The sequence below is a fragment of the Agelaius tricolor genome, unplaced genomic scaffold, assembly GCF_023055355.1.
Source record: "Agelaius tricolor isolate 1412-34295 unplaced genomic scaffold, bAgeTri1.0.p SCAF_39, whole genome shotgun sequence".
Lineage (NCBI taxonomy): Eukaryota > Metazoa > Chordata > Aves > Passeriformes > Icteridae > Agelaius > Agelaius tricolor.
Window position 1 is genome coordinate 2,604,514 of NW_027269299.1, and position 21,175 is coordinate 2,625,688.

The 21,175-nt window shown below is 51.6% G+C and overlaps 2 protein-coding genes across 2 annotated transcripts in view; both read right to left on the minus strand.

Annotated features, from left to right (window-relative positions):
- The window catches only part of LOC139603513 (zinc finger protein 594-like), a gene marked incomplete at its 5' end in the record, with an annotated part of 428,549 nt that overhangs the window by 369,926 nt on the left and 37,448 nt on the right, over positions 1–21,175 (minus strand). The window contains 1 exon segment of the mRNA XM_071454476.1: positions 19,632–20,051. Coding sequence (XP_071310577.1) covers positions 19,632–20,051 — 420 coding nt within the window.
- LOC139603482 (olfactory receptor 14J1-like) lies at positions 7,130–8,062 on the minus strand. Its single transcript, XM_071454454.1, has one exon. It carries the CDS (start codon positions 8,060–8,062, stop codon positions 7,130–7,132), a length of 933 nt encoding a protein of 310 aa, XP_071310555.1.

Below are 21,175 nucleotides of genomic sequence, written 5' to 3' on the forward strand. Positions count from 1 at the left end.
AGAGATAAAAATAATTTTAAAAGTAAAAAATAAAAGCTTTTACCCTTAAAGAACTCATCTTTAAAACAATACCCCATAAGTTGACATGGCCCATCTACAAGCTGTAAAAAAACTTGTAGCAATAAAAACAACTTCACAAGAACAAAGTTCCCCAGACAACTGTTATCCATGACAGAATTAAGAACCACAAAAAAAAAATTTTCTTCTTGTAAAAAAATCTCCATAACCTTAACAAGAAAAACTTCTCTACTAAAGTAAACTAAAAAAAGACTATTCTAGAAATAGTAAACCAACTAGAAATTTTAAGTTTATTTTCTTTACATTGTCAGTAAAAAGAAAAATTTGTAAAGAAAAAAAAGTGTTCTAAAGGGTTTATTTTAATTCTTATTACTTTTTTCTTTTTCAATTTACTTTTAATAAAAATTTCTCTATACCCTTTTAAAATGTTAGGACTACTTTACCTTTCCCATAATCCTATCTCACAACAAAATAAATACATAAATAATTAACCAACACTAAAACTCACCATACTCATCAATACATTAATTAAGAAATCTCAATATTAGAAAAATCTTAAATTAACAAACTAAAATTACTACAGTGTCATAATAAACCATTTGCCAAAGTTTCTCTGATTTTCCAAAGCTCCGGGTAGTGACTGTTTTGTTCTTTTCAGCTCCTGAGAATCTTTTGTTGGTATTTCTCCAGGGAGTCCAACTCAGAGTACACAAACAACTGCAATTCCTTTTAAATGTCTCCTTGAGGGAGTTGTTTGGGGGGATGGGGGTCAGGGCTTGTGTGTCCTGCTTGGCCCAGCCCAGGCAGGGCTTTCCCAGCCCCATTCCACACTCCATTGCCCAGCTGGAGCCGCTGGTGCCTCTGAGTTGTGCTGCCCCAGCCCCAGGGACGCTCTCCTTGTCTGCCCATTCCCCCATGGTCTCTGGGCAGGGATGGCCTCACTGGGGGCTGCTGACATCCTCAGCAACTTGGAGGCTGCTGCTGAATTTCACTGCTGCAGAGGCTTGTTCAGCCTTCAGCTCTTCAGTGCAGGAATTCAGTGTCCCAGGGCTCATTAACATTCAGAACACCTGAACAAGCCAAGCCTCTGGGAATAATTTGATTTAATTTTCAAATCCTTTGTGGTTAATTAGACAGATCTCAGTAGTATATCCAAAGTGAATGCATTATATTTAAAAGGACAGTGAGAAAACATTTTTTTAGGTCCTGTTTAGGATTTTTTCCTGTTCATAAATCAATATGTGCAATCTCCAATTGACACTGTATCCAAGTACCTCCTCACGCAGTCTGAATAGATATTAAAATCAAGACCCTTCATGGCTGACAATCAATCAGACTCTGTCCCTACCCCCACCTCACCATTTCCCCCATCCAAGCCCTGGCACTCAGAGCAGCCTTGTGCAAATCTGAGCTCCCTCCAGCCCAGGCTGCACCTGCAGCTTTCAGCTCCTTGGCTCCAACTCCCACCTGCTTTCCTTGGAGAAGGAGCTGCCCGAGACACAGAGGGATGTTCATTTCTTGTCAGCCAGCAAAGCCAAGGGAAGGCACAGCTCCATCAAATGCCAAAGTCATTCCTCTGCTGGATATTAAATCCACATTGCACAGCAGAGTCTCAGAGCAATGGAAAACACCTTCTGTGCCCAGCACAGCTCCCAAGGTCTCCCCAAGCCCTCCCTGCCCCGAATTCTGCCCAGATTTGCTCTTTGCACACACGAGTCACAGGCTGAAGTCAGGAGCTGCCTCCATGCCCAGAGGGAGGAAAAGAGAGAAAGGGGATGAAGAGCTCTCCTGTGCAGAGCCAAGGTCCAAGTGCAGCCCCTGCAGTGGGAACCACAACTCATCAGGTTTGTGTCCTTTGGGCTCAGGGCCTGGTGACACTCAGAGGCACAGAAAGGTTTCTTGCCAACAAACACAAGTTGGACATTTGAACAGTTCGAGAACCATCCCAGCTCTTCCCTCAGCTCTCTGGGATGTCCCAGCAGCATCTGAAATGTCCAGATCCCCAGGGGATTTCTGTACTGGAACAGTTTTAGACAGAGACATAAGAAAATGTAATTCTGTGATAGATATAAAGACAATTAGGATGTTTACTGATTTCATATTTATTTGAACATCAGAAAATTGGGCAACTCCCTGGAGGTCAAAGCATGAAACCAGTCAGTTGAGAGGGACTTGAATGACCAGAGAACACCTGGAGGAGGAAATCTGGGAGCAATGGAAAAGTCATAGATCCATCTGGTCTAGTGAAGAGATGTACTTAGACATGACAATTTAACCAGGATAGCTGGAAACACCTGGTGGAAAAGAGATGTTAAATATTAGACTGAATATTGGTGACACAAGCTGACTGAAAGAACAGTATTTCTTCTCCTGCCATCAGAACGCTTCCAGGAGACGCCCTTTTCTGATGGGAATACATTGCCATGTCTTAAAAGTACTCAAATGACCCAGATAATAAAGATTTCCTTGCATATTATGAAACTAAGAGTTATTAAAAACTGTGCCCCTTTCCAGGCAGACATCAGTTGTGTGGCCATGGACAGGCAGTGCCACTTGTGCCCTGCGGTGCCCAGCTGGGATTGGATCTCTCCCAGAGCACCTGAGGGACAGCAGAGCACCTTGCAAGCTGCAGGTCCCTGACAGCCCCGCAGGGCCCCTGTCCCATCAACATCTGCTCTGCTCCAGTCTGAAACAGGGCCCAGCATGTGCCTGGATCATCAGAGAGCTGAGGTGTGTGCTGGAATTCAATGGCCTCCCCATCCCACAGCAGCCCTGCATTTCCCTGCTGCAGCCTTGGTCTCCAGCACAGCCACGGAGGCTCTTTGGGCTCTGGAGTGTTGCTGCAGCCCCCAAGGGCAGCTGAGCTCTGCCTTTGGCACAGTCAGGCCTGGCCAGCGCAGGCCATGCTCAGCAATTGCTTGTGTGTGCCTGGCCTTGCTGTCAGCCCCGGCAGCGGCTGCGTGGCCCCTTTGTGGCCCTGTGCTGGCCCAGCCATGGTGGCCCAGCCCCTGTGCAGGCCCAGCCCAGGCCAGGAGCATTGCGGCTGGGAACGGCCCCTGTGCCGTGGTGCCCACAGCAGCCTTGGGGCTCTGTGCCCCATGGCCTCCCTGCTGGGCAGCCTCTGCCAGCTCCTGCAGAGCCCCTGGCACCTGTGGGGCTGCACAGACAGCCCTGCCCCGGGCTCTGTCAGCCTCTGGACCAGCAGAGAGGCAGCCAGGGCTGGCCATGGCCGGGAACAGGCCCTGAGCCCCGCAGGAGGATGGAGCTGGGCCACAGCCAAACTCAGCCCAGGCCAAAGCTGGGCTCAGCAGCCAGGGCTGCCAACGCATGGGCACAGAGGCTGGCACTGACAAATGTCCTGGGCCCCCTCCCTGCTCTGTCCGTGCCAACAAGGGCACAGAGCAGCCTCCTCTCTGGGCCACTTGCCTGTTTGCAATGCCTTGCACAGGCGCTGGCCCTGCCCCACAAGGCCTGGCCTGAGTCCTGCCCCTGCACGCTCAGCCAGGCTGAGATGGACACTGATGGTTTCTGGGCCAGGCTCTCGGAGCCCATGCCAGCTTCCTGCAAGCTCTGCCAGCTGCCCTGAGCTCTGGGCAGCACCAAGGACCTCTCTGAGCCCAGCCCAGCCCAGCCGGCTCTGGCCCCACAGCTCTGCTCAGGCCAGGCTGCTCTGGGCACTGGCCCCACGGCCTCAGCCCCTTCCAAGGGCACAGCAGCAGCTGCAGCTGCCACAGGACTCAGCCCCAGCCATGGGGGAAGGTGCTTGTCCAAGGCCAAAGGAGGCTCCCTGGCTGCCCCGCTCCCCTCGGCCTGAGGTGCTGAGAACTCTGCAGCCCCTGCTGCCATCCCATCTGCCCAGGGCAGCACCAGAGCCCCGGCCTTGGGGCCCTCAAGAGCTGCTCCAGCTCCAGGCCCAGGGCCAATGCCAAAGCTGGGGCAGCCACAAAGCTGTGCCCATTTCTGTTCATTGCTGCTCTGATGGGCATGGATCCTCAGCCACTTGGAGGTTGCTGATGAATTTTGCTACTCCAGAGGCCTCCTCTTTCTTGAGCTCCTCAGTTCAGGAATTCAGTGAGAAGAACTCATAAACATTTGTTCCGAATACCTGAACAAGAAAAGGCCCCATGGGGAATATTTCAAGTTTTCAGTTCTTAATGTGGTTAACTAGAAAGGTGACAGAAGTGTACTCAAATATACAATAGTATAAAACAATGCCGAAAGTACAGTTTTGTTCTGTTTTTTTTTTCCTGTTTATTGCTTGATCTCAGCAGTGTCCAATTGATATTGATCCCCAGCAGCTTCTAATGCAGTTTGAACAGATATGAAAAATCAACACCCTTCATGGCTGACAATCAATCAGAATTTTTCCCCACCCCCTCCCCACAATTTCCCTCATCCAACCCCTGGCACTCCTATGGATCAGGAATGGTGTGGCCAGCAGGAACAGGGCAGGGATTCTTCCCCTGTGCTGGGCACTGGTTGGGCAGCACCTCGAGTGCTGTGTGTAGTTCTGGGCCCTCAAATTAGGAAGGACATGGAGGAGCTGGAGCATGTCCAGAGAAGGGAAACAAGGCTGGGGAGGGGACTGGAAGAAAGTCTTGTGAGGCGTAGTGGCTGAGGGGGCTGGAGTTGTTTATCCTGCAGAAGAGGAGGCTCAGTGGAGACCTCATCACTCTCTACAACTCCCTGACAGGAGGGTGCAGCCAGGTGGGGGTCGGGCTCTTTTTCCAGGGAACAGTGACAGGACAAGAGGACACAGCCTTTTGCTGCACCAGGGGAAGTTTAGGAAATATTATCCACACAAAGGGTGATTGGGCATTGGAATGGGCTTCCCAGGGAGGTGTGTGAGTCACCATCCCTGGAGGTGTTTAAGGAAAGACTGGATGTGGCACTCAGTGCCATGGCCTGGGTGACAAGGTGGTGTTGGGTCCCAGGTTGGACTTGATGCTCTCCAAGGTCGTTTCCAACCTGGTTGATTCTCTGATGATTGTGACACTGCAGGGCCCTGGGGAAGCAAGGGGCCATTGTGACACTGTAGGGCCTGGTGGCACTAAGAGGACCATGGTGACACTGTGTACGACATGGCAGCACAGAGCCATGGGGCCATTGTGACACTGTGGGGCTGGATGGAAGCAAGGAGTCCATGGTGACAGTCTGGGTCCTGCTGGAACCTCAGAGGCCACTGTGACACTGCAGGGCCTTGTGGAACCATGCAGAGCAGTGAGACAGAGCAGGACCTGGTGTCATGATGGGGCCATGGTGACACTGCAGGGCCCCGTGGAACCAAGGGGCCCGGGCTGCTCCTCGGGGACTCCTGGGACGAAAGAAAACATGTTTGACACCGTGGTGGCCCTTGGGACCAAGAGGCCATTGTGACACTGTGGAACCAAGGAGAGCATTACTGCACTGCCAGACCTCATGGAACCAAGGCTCCATTGTGACACTGTGGGGCCCAAGGATGCAAGGGACTTTGTGACACCAAGGGGTCCCATGGAACCATGGGGACATTGTGACATGGGGAGGCCTCTAGGAAACCATTGGGACACTCTGGGAAAACCTGGTGACACCAAGTTGGGTGTCAGTGTGGATCTGCTGGAGGGTAGGAGGGCTCTGCACAGGGCCCTGGACAGGCTGGATCCAGGGACCAAATCCAACAAGGTGAGGTTTAACAAGTCCCAGTGCCGGGTCCTGCACTTTGGCCACAACCACCCCTGCAGCACTACAGGCTGGGGACAGAGTGGCTTGAGAGCAGCCAGGCAGAAAGGGACCTGCAGGGACTGATGGACAGCAGGCTGGACATGAGGCAACAGTGCGCCCAGGTGGGCAAGAAGGCCAATGGCTCCTGGCCTGGATCAGGAATGGTGTGGCCAGCAGGACCAGGGGGTAGATGGGCTGTTTGCAGGGGAGGGAACAGGGATGGGCAAGAGGAAGAAATCTGGACCTGAGAAGAGTAAAGAAAGCAGAGGTGAAGGAAAGGAAATGCTCAGGGCAGTGTGGGAGTGGCTGCCAGGCAGCCCTGGCTCTGAGCAACAGCGTCTGCAGTGGGACAGGAAACTCCCAGCTGATGGGAACAAACTTTCTGGCTGAGTGCAGAGGCCAGGACAAAGCTGAGTGGTTTCCCTGGTGTCCCGCAGGCCTTGCTGGCCCCAGGGGCTGATGGCATTTGTGCTCCCTCAGGTTCATGTCCCCACAGCAACAGCATGGGGGTGCTGCCCCTGCTGTGTGCAATGCAAACAGGGGCTGCTGAGGCAGTGCTGCCGTGTCTGTGCCTGCAAGGATGGGGCACCTATGTGAGCTGGGGGAGAGGCCAGGGCTGCAGAGGGGGGATGTTGTTGGCAGCTGCATGAGGACGCTCTGGGACGCTGCCCTGGGCTGTGCAGCGCACTGGGCATGGATCAGCCCCTGCTCTGCTGCTCCTTCCCATCTGCCCCAGGGCCCTTGCAGAGCCCCAGCCATGCTGTTTGCCCCCAGCCTGCCCACGGCCAGCCTGGGGCTGCTGACGGGGGTTTCTGTGCTGAGCATTGGCCTGGCCGTGTTCTTGAGAGAGCCTGGGCAAGGAGCCTGGAGCCCCCAGGGCCTGGCCTGAGGCGTCAGCGCTGCCCCAGCAGTGCCCATGGCCTGTCCCTGCTGCAGCCCCGGCACTGCCACCCCCAGGGCTGTGCCCAGCCCCGAGAGCACTCAGGCCCTGCAGCAACACCAGGGCCACCAGGACAGCGGGGCAGGGCCACGGCAGCAGCACTGGCAACACCAAGTGCTGCTGCTGCTGCTGCTGGGCACAGCTGCCGGGCCAGCACTGATCTGCCCCAGCTCTGCACACAGACATTGCTGCTGCAGCTCCAGAGAAGGCAACAAAAGGGCATCTCTGCAGAAAACTCTGCTGGGAGATCCCTGAGTTCCTTTAAAGACACCAAGAGCGCAGCCCCTCATTGACACAGTCTGTGGCCACAGGGAATGTGGAGAGAAACAAAATGAGAAATGGCACAAACATTGATATTTCTTTGTGGATATTATGAAAAATTAAAACAAGGGAAAAAAGACCCCAAATCCAAACCAACACAAAGCATCATATATGAGTTTTATTATAATTAATTTGCAGGACTTGGCCAGCAGTTTAATATTTCTGAAAGCATCCAGTCATCAGTCTCCACACTTCAGCCTTGAGCTCCTGGTTCCTCAGGCTGTAGATGAGGGGGTTCAGGGCTGGAGGCACCACCGAGTACAGAACTGACAGGGCCAGATCCAGGGATGGGGAGGACATGGAGGGGGGCTTCAAGTTGGCAAACGCTGCAGTGCTGAGAAACAGGGAGAGCACAGCCAGGTGAGGGAGGCAGGTGGAAAAGGCTTTGTGCCGTCCCTGCTCAGAGGGGATCCTCAGCACAGCCCTGAGGATCTGCACATAGGAGAAAACAATGAACACAAAACAGCCACATGATAAACAAAGGCTAACCACAATGAGCCCAAGTTCCCTGAGGTTTGAGTGTGAGCACGAGATTTTGAGGATCTGTGGGATTTCACAGAAGAACTGGCCCAGGGCATTGCCATGGCACAGGGGCAGGGAAAATGTATTGGCCGTGTGCATGAGAGCATTGAGAAAGGCACTGGCCCAGGCAGCTGCTGCCATGTGGGCACAAGCTCTGCTGCCCAGGAGGGTCCCGTAGTGCAGGGGTTTGCAGATGGACACGTAGCGGTCGTAGCACATGATGGTCAGGAGGCAAAGCTCTGCTGAGATGAAAAAGGCAAAAAAAAATAGCTGTGCAGAACATGCTGTGTAGGAGATGTTCCTGGTGTCCCAGAGGGAATTGTGCATGGCTTTGGGGACAGTGGTGCAGATGGAGCCCAGGTCGCTGAGGGCCAGGTTGAGCAGGAAGAAGAACATGGGCGTGTGCAGGTGGTGGCCGCAGGCTATGGCGCTGATGATGAGGCCGTTGCCCAGGAGGGCAGCCAGGGAGATGCCCAGCAAGAGGCAGAAGTGCAGGAGCTGCAGCTGCCGCGTGTCTGCCAATGCCAGCAGGAGGAAGTGCCTGATGGAGCTGCTGTTGGACATTTGCTGTGATGCCTTGGCATGGGGATCTGTAAGAAAAGTAGTCATGGAATAGTTGGGTTTGGAGAGGATTTGAAATATCCCAGCACAGCCTGGGGGCACTTTCCCCCCACTGCCTGCCCAGGGCTCTGCTGCCTGGAGCTGTCCCTGCCAGCAGCTGCTTCCCTGTGCCCAGGGCTGGGCCCTGCCAGTGCTGCCAGAGCCCAGCCCAGCCCTGGGGGCTCAGCTCTGCCCTGCAGAGCCCTCCCAGCTCAGGCACTGCCCAGGGGCAGCTCTGGCTCTGCAGGCTCTGATGGCAACGTCAGAGCAACCCTGAGGAGGCTGGAAAAGCGGCTCTGAGGCTGCCTCTAAGGGGCTCTGTCTGATTTCTGCTGATTTCTGTCACTGCCTGCTTTATTCAGATCTGAGAGAAATTTTTTTTTTTTCTCAGCCTGAATTGAGATATGAATATCGCAGTACAATTTTAAATCCAGGCAACTGAGAACAGCAGATTAAAAAAGCAGGAATTCCTCTTTTATGCAGCCACTTCTTCACTGTGCTCCCTGTATAATCTACTTGGAAATGTTCTGCAGTTCAATGCCATGCTGGGAGCAGTCCTGAACAATGCAGCATCCTCCCCACACAAGGAGAACACTCCCAAGCCTCACCAGCTGTCTCCTGCCACCCAGATCTTGTCCCCCAGTGCTGGGAGCAGCTGCCAGGGCTGGCTGAGAGCTGTCCCTGGCAGGCAGCAGAGTCCCTGCCCCAGCACAGCACCCTGGGCTGCAGGACCCTGCTCTGCAGGACAGCCCTGGGCACCCCTGGCTGCTCTGCACAAGAGACAAGCAGAGAATGTACTCACAGGCTCTGCAGGCATTGGCATGTTCCAGCTTGAGGAGATGGCTCCAGGAGCTGCAGCTGCATTGTCCTGCAGCCAGAGGCTCCTGTGCCAAGGGCTGGCAGTGATGGTGCCCCAGGCACTTCTCAGCCCATTCCCAGCCCTGACTGATTGAAGCTCTCTGTGCCTCTGTGCTGTGCCCGCGCTGGCTGCAGGCAGTGCCCCAGCCCTGCTGGGCTGGCAGAAGAGCTGCTCCTCAAGAGAAATGTGCTTTTGAAGCTCTTCTTGGTGAGCAGGAGCTGCCTCTGTGCCAGGAGCCCAGCCCAGCTCAGCAGCACAGACACAGCACAAGGACTTTAATCAGCCTCTGGGGCTTTGTGCTCAGGCCCTGAACATCAGTCCCTGAGAGGGAACTGAAGAAACCTCTCCAGAACTCCACATCAGAATCCAACTCCAAAATTTCTTGGACTTTTAATGGGTCCCAGAGAGGGACACGACTGAGCAAGTGTCCCCAGGCCCCAGGCAGAGCAGAGAACTGCAGGCAGTGATGACAGGTGGGGACAAAGAGAAGCCAAGTCTTAGTGCCCTGGGGCACAGCAGGGTCTGTGCCAGCAAGAGCTGGGAGGAGACACCTTGTCCTGAGGCCCTGGGGCCTCCTGGCACAGCCCCAGCCAGGCTGGGCACTGTCAGCCCCTTGTGCTGCCCTCAGCATCCCCCCCTAGCCCACATCCCAGTGGCCTCAAGGATCTGCTGCAAGGAGTCCCTGGGGAGCCTTGCTCAGCAATGGCCCTGGGGGCTCCTTCATGCTCCTTGCAGGGACTGCAGGTTTTTCAAAGGACTTTGGGTTTGGCTTTTGCCTTGCAGTCTCTGAGAGGTTTGTGCAATCATGGCCTCCAATTATCTGCTGTAATTAGTCCCTGGAGAGGCTTTGTCAGTAACAACACTCAGTGGGGCTCATTAATGCTTCAGGGTACTTCAGTTATTTGAAGGTACTTGGTGTTTCCCTTTTGATACAGACTCTGTGAGAGGTTTGTGCAATCATGGCCCCAATTATCTGCTTTAAGGAGTCCCTGGAGAGCTTTGTACTGACACTCAGTGGGGCTCATTAATGCCTTGAGATACTCAAGGTTTTTAAGGTACTTTATGGATTTAAGAATACTTTTAGATACTTCTAAGGATTTTCCTTCCCACACTGAGTCTCTGAGAGTTTTTTGTGCCATCCTGGCCTCCAATTCTCTCCTCCAAGGAGTCCATGAGGATCCTGTGTTGGGTATCTTCCCCCTTTCTGTTTTACAACAAAGATGGAATTGAAGGAATTTTGTAAGACTTTCTAAAAACATTCAAACAAACATGGGACCATTAACAACACAATAACAACAACTAAGAGAATTAATAGTCCATTTTTCACTAGACATCATCCATCCCTTTTAGTCCCTTAGATTGGAAGAGTTTATTGAACCAGTCTTTGTTTTCCACTTGAAGCTTCTTGAGCCCTTCCTTCAGTACCTGAATACTCTTGTGGATTGACTGGCTGTGGCTGGAGAGGTTCATGCAGCACATACCCTCAGAGTCTACACAGCCATGCCCATGTGCCCAGAGTAAAAACTCTATTGCTGTTCTGCAAGGTGGCGTGTCTGATGGTCTCTGTGTCTGAGAGCAGCCACTCAATGTGAGGGAGGCAGCATTAGTTTGCTTACTCAACAGGCACCCAGGATGGTCTGATTGTCCTAAAGCTTTAGCTGCAGCCACCCAAGGTAGTAAGATGGAGGCTGCCATTCTTTTGTTTTGACTCCAATAGATGACATTATTTTTGCAATCAGATTCAAAGTAGTGTGTAGATCTTTTTGCTCTGTTTCTCTGGCCATTAATCATTTTTGTGTTGGGTGCCAGCAAGGTAAGCCTCCCCAAGCTACAATGTCTGCCTTTGATGTGTGAAGGGACACCTTCACAGGCCATGCTCTATCCTTGCAAATAAGAAACACACCCTGCAGCAAGTTGAGTGGGTAGCTACTGGCCCAAGAAATTATGGGAGAGGTGTAATTACACCATCAGGTCTGGTTTTTGTAAGTGGGATGGTATGGGGAGATATCTCTCCTGATAGTTTCTTTTTTTCTTGTAATTTTGTGTCTTTCGCCCTCTTCCCATCTCAGACAGTAATAAAACCTTACACAAAAGTCCATTTTTACAGAGCTGAGAATTTCTACCCCCTGAGTTCGAGTGGTGCATGCAGCAGCTTCTGGGTCCAGTAGTCCCAAGCACCGACAGGGTTGCACTTCTATTTGCCGTCAGGATTGTCACCTGGCATACTGCAAATGGCACCCTCAGGTATTGGCCAGAGATCTGTAGGCAACCCCAGTAGGCAGGTGGAGAAGGGGTCATCAGGGCTAGCGACAGACAGGCACAGGGTGTCTTGTTTCATGGCTTTTGCTGGAGTTATCCATACACTGTGCTTTGTGTTTTTGAGGGCTACCCATCCACTCGCGAGGAGCATGGTTGCAAACAGGCTGAGGAAGGTGAGTAGAAGCTTCCTATGTGTCATTTTCAAGAGAATTGTCTAGTCCAGGTGCTAGAGTCATTGTCTGGTGGGTTTTGTCTTGGGGTGGACTTGGGGGTTCCTTTGCAGAATCCACACTCAGTGGCTCCAGGTAGGACTTGATGTTCTTATCTGGGATACACCAAGGTCCTTTATCACAAATGGTCTCATTGTGGCAATTTGGCCTTCAGGTCCTTTGATGTTAATAAGTTCTGCACTTTGGAGACTGTCACGGTCACCTCCAATCTCGGACAATATTCCTGCAGTAGCTGTGAACGCCCAGTTAGGAGCCCCCTTGGAACGTGAGATACCTGTCACATCTGCTCCCATGTCCACAAGCCCTGTCAAAACAATCTTTTCACTGTTAAGTTCCAGAGTGCAGGTGATTTTTGGTTGATCGTGATTTATCACCTGGGTCCACATCCCTAGTGAAGTGTCATTGGCATCCTGTTTGGGGAGTATTATGGCTTGGGCAATTGTTAGTTCTTAGGGTATAAAACAAGGTGGGTCGGGAGACAGGGCCAGCACTGTAATTTCTCATTGTGAGGCCACTGATAGTACGGATGGCAATACGAAAAATACTTCAGTCCTCGATTGGCAGTTTCCTAAGATTAATAGTTCACAGGGCCAATCTTTGGGCCCCAGCTGTCCTGTCAATATTGCATGGGCAAAATAGTCAGTTAAAACAACAGACTTCACGCTCACCAAGACCCGAGACAAATTTTGCCCCTGGTGGTGTTTGGCAACTGGGAGATGAGGTGCTGGAGTTCAGTGCTCCATGGTCTGTAATAGGTGTTTGTGCTACTTGACCTTCGTCAGTTGTAGGCATCGTTGGTTTGAACATTTGTGTCAGAGTGTGAGGCTGCCTTGCACTCCAGTGGTAGTTTTTTTAATGGCTGCTTGATGTAGTTACCTTTTGAGAAATTCCGCTTAATTTGATGTTGATTTCCGTTAGGGACTGGATAGTCCCTTCCCCTGGAGACAATCTTCTCTAAAATGTCCTTGTTGACCACACTGGAAACATATTTTTGGGCCCTGTAGATGTTGCTGGGGCCCCTTAAAGGGGAATTGCATGGCCCCTAGGGCTTCTACAACTCCTTGCCCAAAGGCCTGGGCTTGTACAGCTGCTCTGTGTTCTGTTGTTCTGAGGCAATTACAGGCCTCAGTCATCTGCAGGAGTGTGGGTTCCAGCTCTAGTGGAAGGGCACACAGCACTTTCTTACATTCCGGGTTGGCATTAACTACTCCCAATGATTTTAGTAATTCATTTTGAGTCTTTTTATCCTTGACTTGTTTCTCTAGTGCCGGTTTAAGGTGATCAATAAATTTCATGTAGGGCTCTCCATGTTCATGTCTTATGTTTACATAGTCCAAATTGAGGGTGCTACCATCCAGTACCAAGATTAAAGCTTTCAAAGCCATCTCCTTTATATCATCCAATACTTCTCTGGGGATACCTGCTGCTTGATCATCTGGCAGGCTGTGTTGTCCTTCTCCAGCTAGATGGCTGATTGTCAATTCTGCCCTTGCCTCAATATTAGCATAGTCTGCTATTAATTGATTTAGTAAACACTTCCATCCCCCTTCCCACAGGATGCATTCTGTAGGTGACAACAACATGGTCATAATATATTTTAAATCACAGGGGGTTAAGACGTGTGCTGTAAACATGGCCCTCATTAGGCCATTAAAGCAAGGTCAGTCCTTCCTATGGCCTTTAGCTGCCCTACACAGATCCTTGATTTCCCCATAAACCAATGGCTGACACCTGGGATTCTGCCCCCTTCTTTCATAACATAACAGGGCAATGAGGAATTTTGAGACAATTTGCCAGTCTTCTTCCTTTCCCAGGGATCTTCTGGGGTTAAGGGGCAAGGTGGATATGGGGAATCCAAAGTGTCTTCTGGGGAGGAAGAATAACTTGGAGCAAAAACATTCAGATTAGAAATAGTGTGACAGTTGGGCTTAGTATCTTTGATCATGGGTTTATATTGTTGCCGGAGGGTGAGGCAAAGGGCTCTGCAATTTTGTCAGGTGTTGGGGAGGAAGTTCCTTGATTTAGGATGGCAGACTTCCAGGGTGGAGCTCTGGAGGCATGGCCCAGGCTGGAGGTGGAATGATTGACAGTGGGGGCGTGACCCACAGTTGTGGGGGTGGAGTCTGGAGGTTCATTCAGAGCGGAAGGGAAGGCTGTGGTAGCAGGAAGTGGAGGAGCCAAGATGGAGGGAGGATGGTCGGGCTCCCGAGAAACATTCAGGCTCCTTCCATCTTGAGTCTCCAGGGCATGATGCTCCAAGACAACGTGGCCATTGCCATCTTGGACCATTGTGGAAGGTCTGAGAAAGGCAGGTTTGGGGGGAGGTCCTGAGTTAGGAGTGACCAACAGATCGAGTTTTCAGCACACTGCTTGCTGGTGAAGGCTCTCAAGGATGGTGTGGAAGATGAGGAGCATGCAGGGTGCAATGGGGTCCCTTTTGATTGAAAGGTTGTACAGTTTAACTCCCACTGACTCCCAAAATTCAGTGGCATGGATTTCATCAGCAGAGGCATCTGGAAAATTTTTAATGATCCACCTCATGATTGATTTTAATTCATTCTTTGAAAATATTTTCTCATGATCAGTGAGAATGAACTTAAAGCATCCATATAAGCTCCTTTCTACTTTGGACATCTGGCTGCCCATTTTCTCTTTCTCTGCCTTAGGGGGAACAGACACCAAAACACACCAAATCAATTATGGGACTTGGGTGCATATTGTAAAAACACAGTGGCAAAATGAGCAATAAATGTCTTGCATTTCCCCAAACCCACCTGCAATCCTATGCAGGTGAAACCATTGTTGTCCCTGCTGATCCTGTGCAAGGTCCCTTCAAGCAACGATGAATCTGCCAGCCCGGCACAATCCAAAATCCCAGGGAGCCCTGGCCTATCCATCAGCTAACCCCAGCTGACGTGACTGACACAGGGAGCCCTGAGTGTCAGGGTCCCTGTTCAGGCGCCAAAGGTCACAATGAGGGTGGCTGTGACAAACCTCTCTGGTTCCCTGACTTCAGGGCAAGGGTGGCGAAAATGAAAAGGCACGGGTTTGATGGAGTTGCCCAAAAATAACTTTAATAACAGGGTGAAAAACAACAAACATGGAGAAGTCAAGCACAGTATGAGGGGCAGGATCCTAAGACCTGAGACAAAGGGGAGCAACAACATAGACATTTGGGGCTAGAAAACTAGAACAATAATCATATAGAAGAAACAAGTAACCAAGAGGGGAGTAGAACTTGGACAACTTAGCATAATAACACTAAAGGTTTATAGGGGAACTCTCAACCTTACCCTTAGTTAAACAAATTATTCCCAGGACTTGAAACTCATGCCCAGTTCTTCTGGGGTAAAATCTGTCTGACTCTGAGTTACAGCTGGGCTAACTCCCACACCGCTGCTTTGCTCTTGCCCCTTGTGACCATGCAGCCCAACAGAGCCACAATGATATCCTTGGTTCCACGGGGCCCCACAGTGTCACAATGGTCCCTTGGATCCATGGTGCTCTGCAGTGCCACAATGGCCCCTTCATTTCACAAGGCTCCCAAATGTCACATTGGTCTCCATAGGAAGAAAACCACAGAGCCCTCGTGTTTCAGGAGCTGATGAACGGCAACCACCAGAGGCCAAGGCAAGCCTGACCTGTCTGTCCTGGCAGGTATGCTTCGAACAACCCTTGGATATTCAAAATTATGAATGTAGAATCCTAATTTCAGACATTTGTGCCTGGAGAAGGATGAGTTTTTCCATACTAGAAAAGCAGAGAGCCCTTTCCAGTGTTTGGAAAATAGGGGAGTTCTGGCACTCAGGAGTTAAAGACCAGCCAGACCTGTCTGTCCTGGCAACTTTTGTCTGGCAGTAACCCTTGGATACACAGAAATTTGGAGGTGGAATCCTAATTTTAGGCATGGATACCTGGAAAAAATGGACAGTTCTTTTCCATACAAAGGAAAGCCCAGAGCCCCAGTGTTTCAGGGGCAGATGGGAGGGGCCCTCCACATTCCAAGGTCAGCCAGACCTGTCAGGTGACCCCTGGGAGGTCAAGGCAGCCACACCTATTTCATGTTCCCTTGGTTCCACAGGGCCCTGCAGTGGCACAATGGCTCCTTGCTCCCATGGGCCCTAAGGTGTCACAATGGTTCTCTGGCTTCCATGATGCCCTCAGGTGTCATAATGGCCCCTTGGTTACACAAGTCCTTAAGGATCTTAATGGTCTCCATGGTTCCACAAGGCATCACTGTGTCCTAATGGTCTTTGGGTTCCATGAAGCCTGGCTGTGTCACCATGGCCCCTTGGTTCCATTGGGGCCCAGTAGTGCAACAATGATTCCCTTGGTTCCACAAGTTCCCATAGTGTCACAATGGCCCCTTCCTTCCATGAGGCCCCACAGTGGCACAAGGGTCTCCATGATTCCATGGGGCCTTGCAATGCCACAATGCTCTCCATGGATCCACGGTGCCCTGCAGGATCACAACGGCCCTTTGGCCCCACGAGGCCCTGAAATGCAGCAATGGCCTCTTGGTTCCACAAAGCCCTGCTGCTTCACACTGGCCCCTTGGGACCATGCAGCCCAACAGAGCCACAAAGATGTCCTTGGTTCCACGAGGCCCCACAGTGTCACAGTGGCCCCTTGGATCCATGGTACCCTGCAGGGTCACTATGATGCCCTGCATTTCACAAGGCCCCAAAGTGTCACAATGGTCTCCATGGTTCCTCAAGGCCCAAGAGTGCCACAATGGCCCCTTTGATCCATGGTACCCACAGTGTCACAAGGATCCTCTTGGTTCCACAAGTTCCTACAGTGTAACAGGTTCCACAAGGGCCTGCAGTGTCACCATGGCCCATTGGCTCCACAACACCCCACAGTGTCACAATGGTCTCCATAGGAAGGAAACAAGTGAGCCCCAGTGGTGCAGGGGCAGATGAGAGGAAGTCACCAGGGGCCAAGGCTGGTCAGACTTGACTGTATGGGCAGATTTTGTCTGGAAGTAAACCTTGGATATACTGAATTTTAGATGCAGAATCCCAATATTGGCCATGGGTGCCTAGACAAGAAAGACAGTTCTTTCCTATAGGAATAAAAGCACAGAGCCCCAGTGCTTCAAGGTTAGATGGGAAATGGCCCCTGACATGTCAAATTCAGTGGGACCTGTCAAACAGCCGCCAGGAGGCCAAACCAGGCAGACCTGTTCCATGTGGGGCCAGGGCCAGGTCAGGCTTTGGTTTGTGGTGGGACAGAGCCCCGCCCCCAGCCCTGGCCTGGCAGAGCTGTCAATCACACAGCAGGGGGCGGTGCTAACCCCTCTCTGATTGGCTGAGCTGTCAATCAATCACACACTAACAGATGAATCTATCCTGTCTCTGATTGGACAAGCTACTGGCAGTCCCACCCCAGGGGCGGGGCCCATGAAGGCCCAGGGGTTGAAAAGACGGAGCCCGAGGCCAGCCCAGGGTCTGGAGCCTGTCTTCTCTTGGGGTTCCTTTTGTTGGTGATGCTGGAACATGCGCTGTTGTTACCCATTTGCGTGTCTTTCTATGGATCTTCTGTCTTTCTGTTGGTCTCTATTTCTTCTCCTTCTAATCCTACTTACCTGGAACATCTTTGGGTAACTTAAAATCTTTAAAGTTTTTAAGGTTAAATGTGAAGGAATCTAGGGTACAGGGAATATTTCTCTGTCTGCTCTGAGGGATCCTGACCCCCAGAGAAACACTGCCTTGAACCTTTGCCCATGGAGAGGACTTCCAAGACTTTGAGATAGATTAGAATTTACCAAAGTGTGAAATAGATTAGAGGGTAGTACAGCATGTCACTTGGGTGAGAAATTTAGGTTTTGGGATTTTTAGTATGGTGTAGGTAGGAAGCAAGATGCAGGAATTGGGGTGTAGTCCCTGTCTTCTATATCTATTCCATTTTCTGCAATGTTGGTGGCACAGGATGATTGGTCAAGAAAAGCACAGTACAGAGGTCATGTGGACAGTCAAGGGATGAGTTAGTGGTCAATAAGTAGAAATAATGTACGTTTTAAGAGTAAATTGGATGAAAAAACTTTAAAAGACCTTGAAACCGAACATTTTGGGGCCATTATGCGGTGCTTTTCCAGCATGCTGAGCCTGGTGTGGACAGCAATGCAAAACTTTAGATAAGATAACAATAAACACGAAGCTGAAGATTGAAAAAGTCCCGTGCATCTCCTTTTACCTGGCACAGAACTGCTACTGGAGGGTTTCCCCCATCCAGGGAGCCCCCAGAAAGGCCCAACAGAAAACAAACATCAATAACTGGTGCCCTGACAATGTTTCTAATAAGTTGGCTTTTTTCCATCAAGTTGTTTACGGAAGGATGTTGTCTTAATTGGCCAATCACGTGAAATGTGTTGATTAAATGACCAGTGAGGTCCACCTGTAGAAAACCAAGATATAAAAGAAGAGGATTGAAAAAACAGGTGGCTTTTAGCCCTTAGCCTTCTGATCTGAGTCTGTGTCATCTCTGATTCAGTGGTGACATTAGGGGATCTGTGGGGGCTATTGGGGATCCTTTCTGCCCCTCGTGACCCAACAGGAGCTTCTCTAATAAACGCTGCCTGAAGCTCCCACTGTGGCCATGGCAGGAACCCCTGTGAGTGTCTGGGCCATCCCGGCTCTTTGGCAGCCTGGGGACTCCTGGGATGTCACCGTGGAGCCCCCGTGAGTGCCTGTGACAGATCGGTGCCTTTGCAGCCCAAGGTGCCCTGGGATGTCACCATGGAATGGCTGCGACTGCCTCTCACCACAGGGCTCTTTACCATCCCAGAAACCCCTGGGAGGTCTCCATGGAGCCCCTGTCTCTGTGTGTGACATTCCAGCTCTGGAACAGCCTGGAGACTCTTGGAAAGATGCCATGGAACCCCTCTGAGGGCCTGTGAAAAATCTGATCCTTAGCAGGCAACCATCACCAGGACCCTGTTGCTATGGTTGGTTTCCATGGCAACCATCACCAGGCCCCTGTTGCTATGCTCAGTTTCCATGGCAACCATCACCAGGCCCCTGTTGCTATGCTCAGTTTCCATGGCAACCATCACCAGCCCCCTGTTGCTATGCTCAGTCCCTTGGCAGCTCCATGGAGACCCCATGCCAGGGGTGGTTGCCATGGACACCAGCTCAGGCCTGCAGCCAGAGCCCGTTGCCATGGCAACCATTGGCAGCCCCATCCCCAGGCTCATGGGATCCCAGAGGCACAGAATTGGCTGAGCTGGGAGGGACCCATCAGGATCCTCCAGTCCAACTGCTGGCCCTGCACAGGACACCCCAACAATGCCAGCCTGGGCCTGGCAGCGCTGGCCAAACGCTGCTGCAGCTCAGAGAGCCCTGGAGCTGGGACCCTTCCCTGGGGAGCCTGGCCAGGGCCCCAGCAGCCTCTGGCCAAAAACCTTTTCCTGACATCCAACCTGAGCCTGCCCTGACTCAGCTGCAGCCGCTCCCTCCACTCCTGTCCCTGGGCACCAGAGGGAAGAGGTTCCCACAGCCCCAGCCAGGGACCCGCTCCCAAGGCTGCTGCCATGGCCACCAGGGCTGGCACCAGCTGGGATGCTCGGTTTCCACGGGCCGGGCTTGAGGAATGGGATTCCCCAATTTCCTGCTCCTGCTAAAACCACGCTGCCCTCGCTGCCCTCCTGCCTCCCATGGACAGCACAAAAGGCAAAGATCCCGGGCTGGGATAAGAACAATTTATTGGGAACAGCAATGAGATAAGGAACAAACAGGAATAAAAACAATATTGTCAACAGAAAGGATAAGTAAAACTATTTACAGGGAAAACTACAACATCAACAACTGCCTGCCTGGCCACGTATTTCATCCTGTCTGGAAAGGACACCCTTCTCCTCAGGGGGAGAGGGTCTCTTTCCTGCCCCTGGCAATGACCTGAGGTGGGAGTGAATGTAATGACAGGGCCATGGCCAGACCTTCATGTTCTTCCATCCCACATCTTGTCATTGGCAGGGGCAGGAAAAGAAGCAGGTGTCTTCCCAGCATGGATCACAGGGAACATGGATCACCAGGGCTCTGACCAACATGGGTTCTCCCATGGGGGATGAAGCTGGAGTGGTGCATTAAGCTGTTCCTGCAATCGAGGCATTTGCAGGGCTTCCCTTACTGGTGGCTCCGTTGGTGTTTTATCAAATGAGAGCTCTGGGTGAAGCTCTTCCCACAGTGGGGACACTCGTAGGGCATCTCCCCAGTGTGGATGCGCTGGTGCCTGATGAGGTGGGATTTCTGCTTGAAGCCCTTCCTGCACTCAGGGCAGTGGAAGGGCCTCTCCTCTGAGTGAATCCGCTGGTGTTGGAGGATCTGGAAGCTGGTGGGAAACCTCTTCTGACACTTGGGACACTCATAGGGCCTCTCCCCAGTGTGGATGCGTTGGTGGATGATGAGGGCAGAGCTGCAGCTGAAGCCCTTCCCACACTCCCCACACTCGTAGGGCCATTCCCCGGTGTGGATCATCTGGTGGCTGATCAGGGTGCTGCTCTGCCTGAAGCTCTTCCCACACTCCAAGCACTTGTGGGGCTTCTCCCCATCATGAAGCTGCTCATGCACCACCAGCTCTGAGCTCTGGCTGAAGCTCTGTCCACCTTCCTGGCTCAGGGTGGGTCTTTCCTCCTCAGAGCCCCCTGGGCTGGCTTTGGAGCCCCTCCTTCTGTGGGATCTCTGGGGCTTTTCCTTTACATTGGAATTCTGCACCGTGGAGCCATTTAAAATGGCCTCTTCCACGAGGTTCTGCTGTGGGGATTTGTCCTCCCTGGTCTCCATCCTCAGCTTCTTCCCTGGGGGAGGAAGGACAAGGAGAGGATGGGATTTGCCTCCGTGCCAAGGGAAGGGGAAGGAGATCCCCCCAGTGTATCCCCAGCAGGATGGGGTTGGCAGCAGGGTTGTCCTGCAGCCGGGGGCTGTGCTGGGCTGGGAGATGGAGCAGGAGAGAGGGGGAAAGGGGCACTGACTTCCTCCTCACCTGCCTGCATGTCCTAGGGCATTGTGTCAGTTTGAAAACTGTCACAATGCCCTAGGGGTCTGCTAAGGAAGGCAGGAGACTCCATTGAAATGGAAAATGTTAATCCTTTCCCTTGGAATTATAATTTTCAAAACAAGGGGCTGTCAAGCAAAGTCTAGGGGAATAGGAATAAGAGTTCTTCAGAAGGAAAATTAAAAATACAAATGCAGTAGTACTAAAAACTACTTACAGAGTAAGAATACGACCTGACACCCTGTGAGTCCGTGTTGGTAGCACTCCTGTTAAATGGTGGCTGCAGTGCTCCTGCAGGGACAGGTGTGGTTCCGTTGGAGCAGTGATCCTGTAGAAGGGTGGAGTTTTCCTCTGAAGGTCCAGTTGTGCCATCGAATGGCCTGCTCTTCCTCTGGGATCCAGTGGGGCTGAAAGCTGCTCTTCTGGGAATCTTGTGGGAGAAGGCTGACTCTGTTGTTCACATTCTCAGATTATATCCAGATAGGAATGCTTGGCTCCTCCCTCTGGGCAGAGCTTCTCACAATGGGATGATGGAATTTTTATCAGTGACACTCAATGGCCCATTAACAGAAGATATCTCCCTGGAGGGAGGATTCATCTGGAAGAGATAAAGTAAACTGTTCAATTAACAGATGATAATTGCCCCAACTTTAACAGAGGGTAATTGAATACACACCCAGCTAAACCTGAGACACTGTTCCAGCCTTGGAAAGCAGGATTTGGTACCAGGATTCT

Coding starts and splice junctions, on each gene's coding strand:
- LOC139603482 (XM_071454454.1), bottom strand. CDS start 8,062: ATGTCCAACAGCAGCTCCATCAGGCACTTCCTCCTGCTGGCATTGGCA.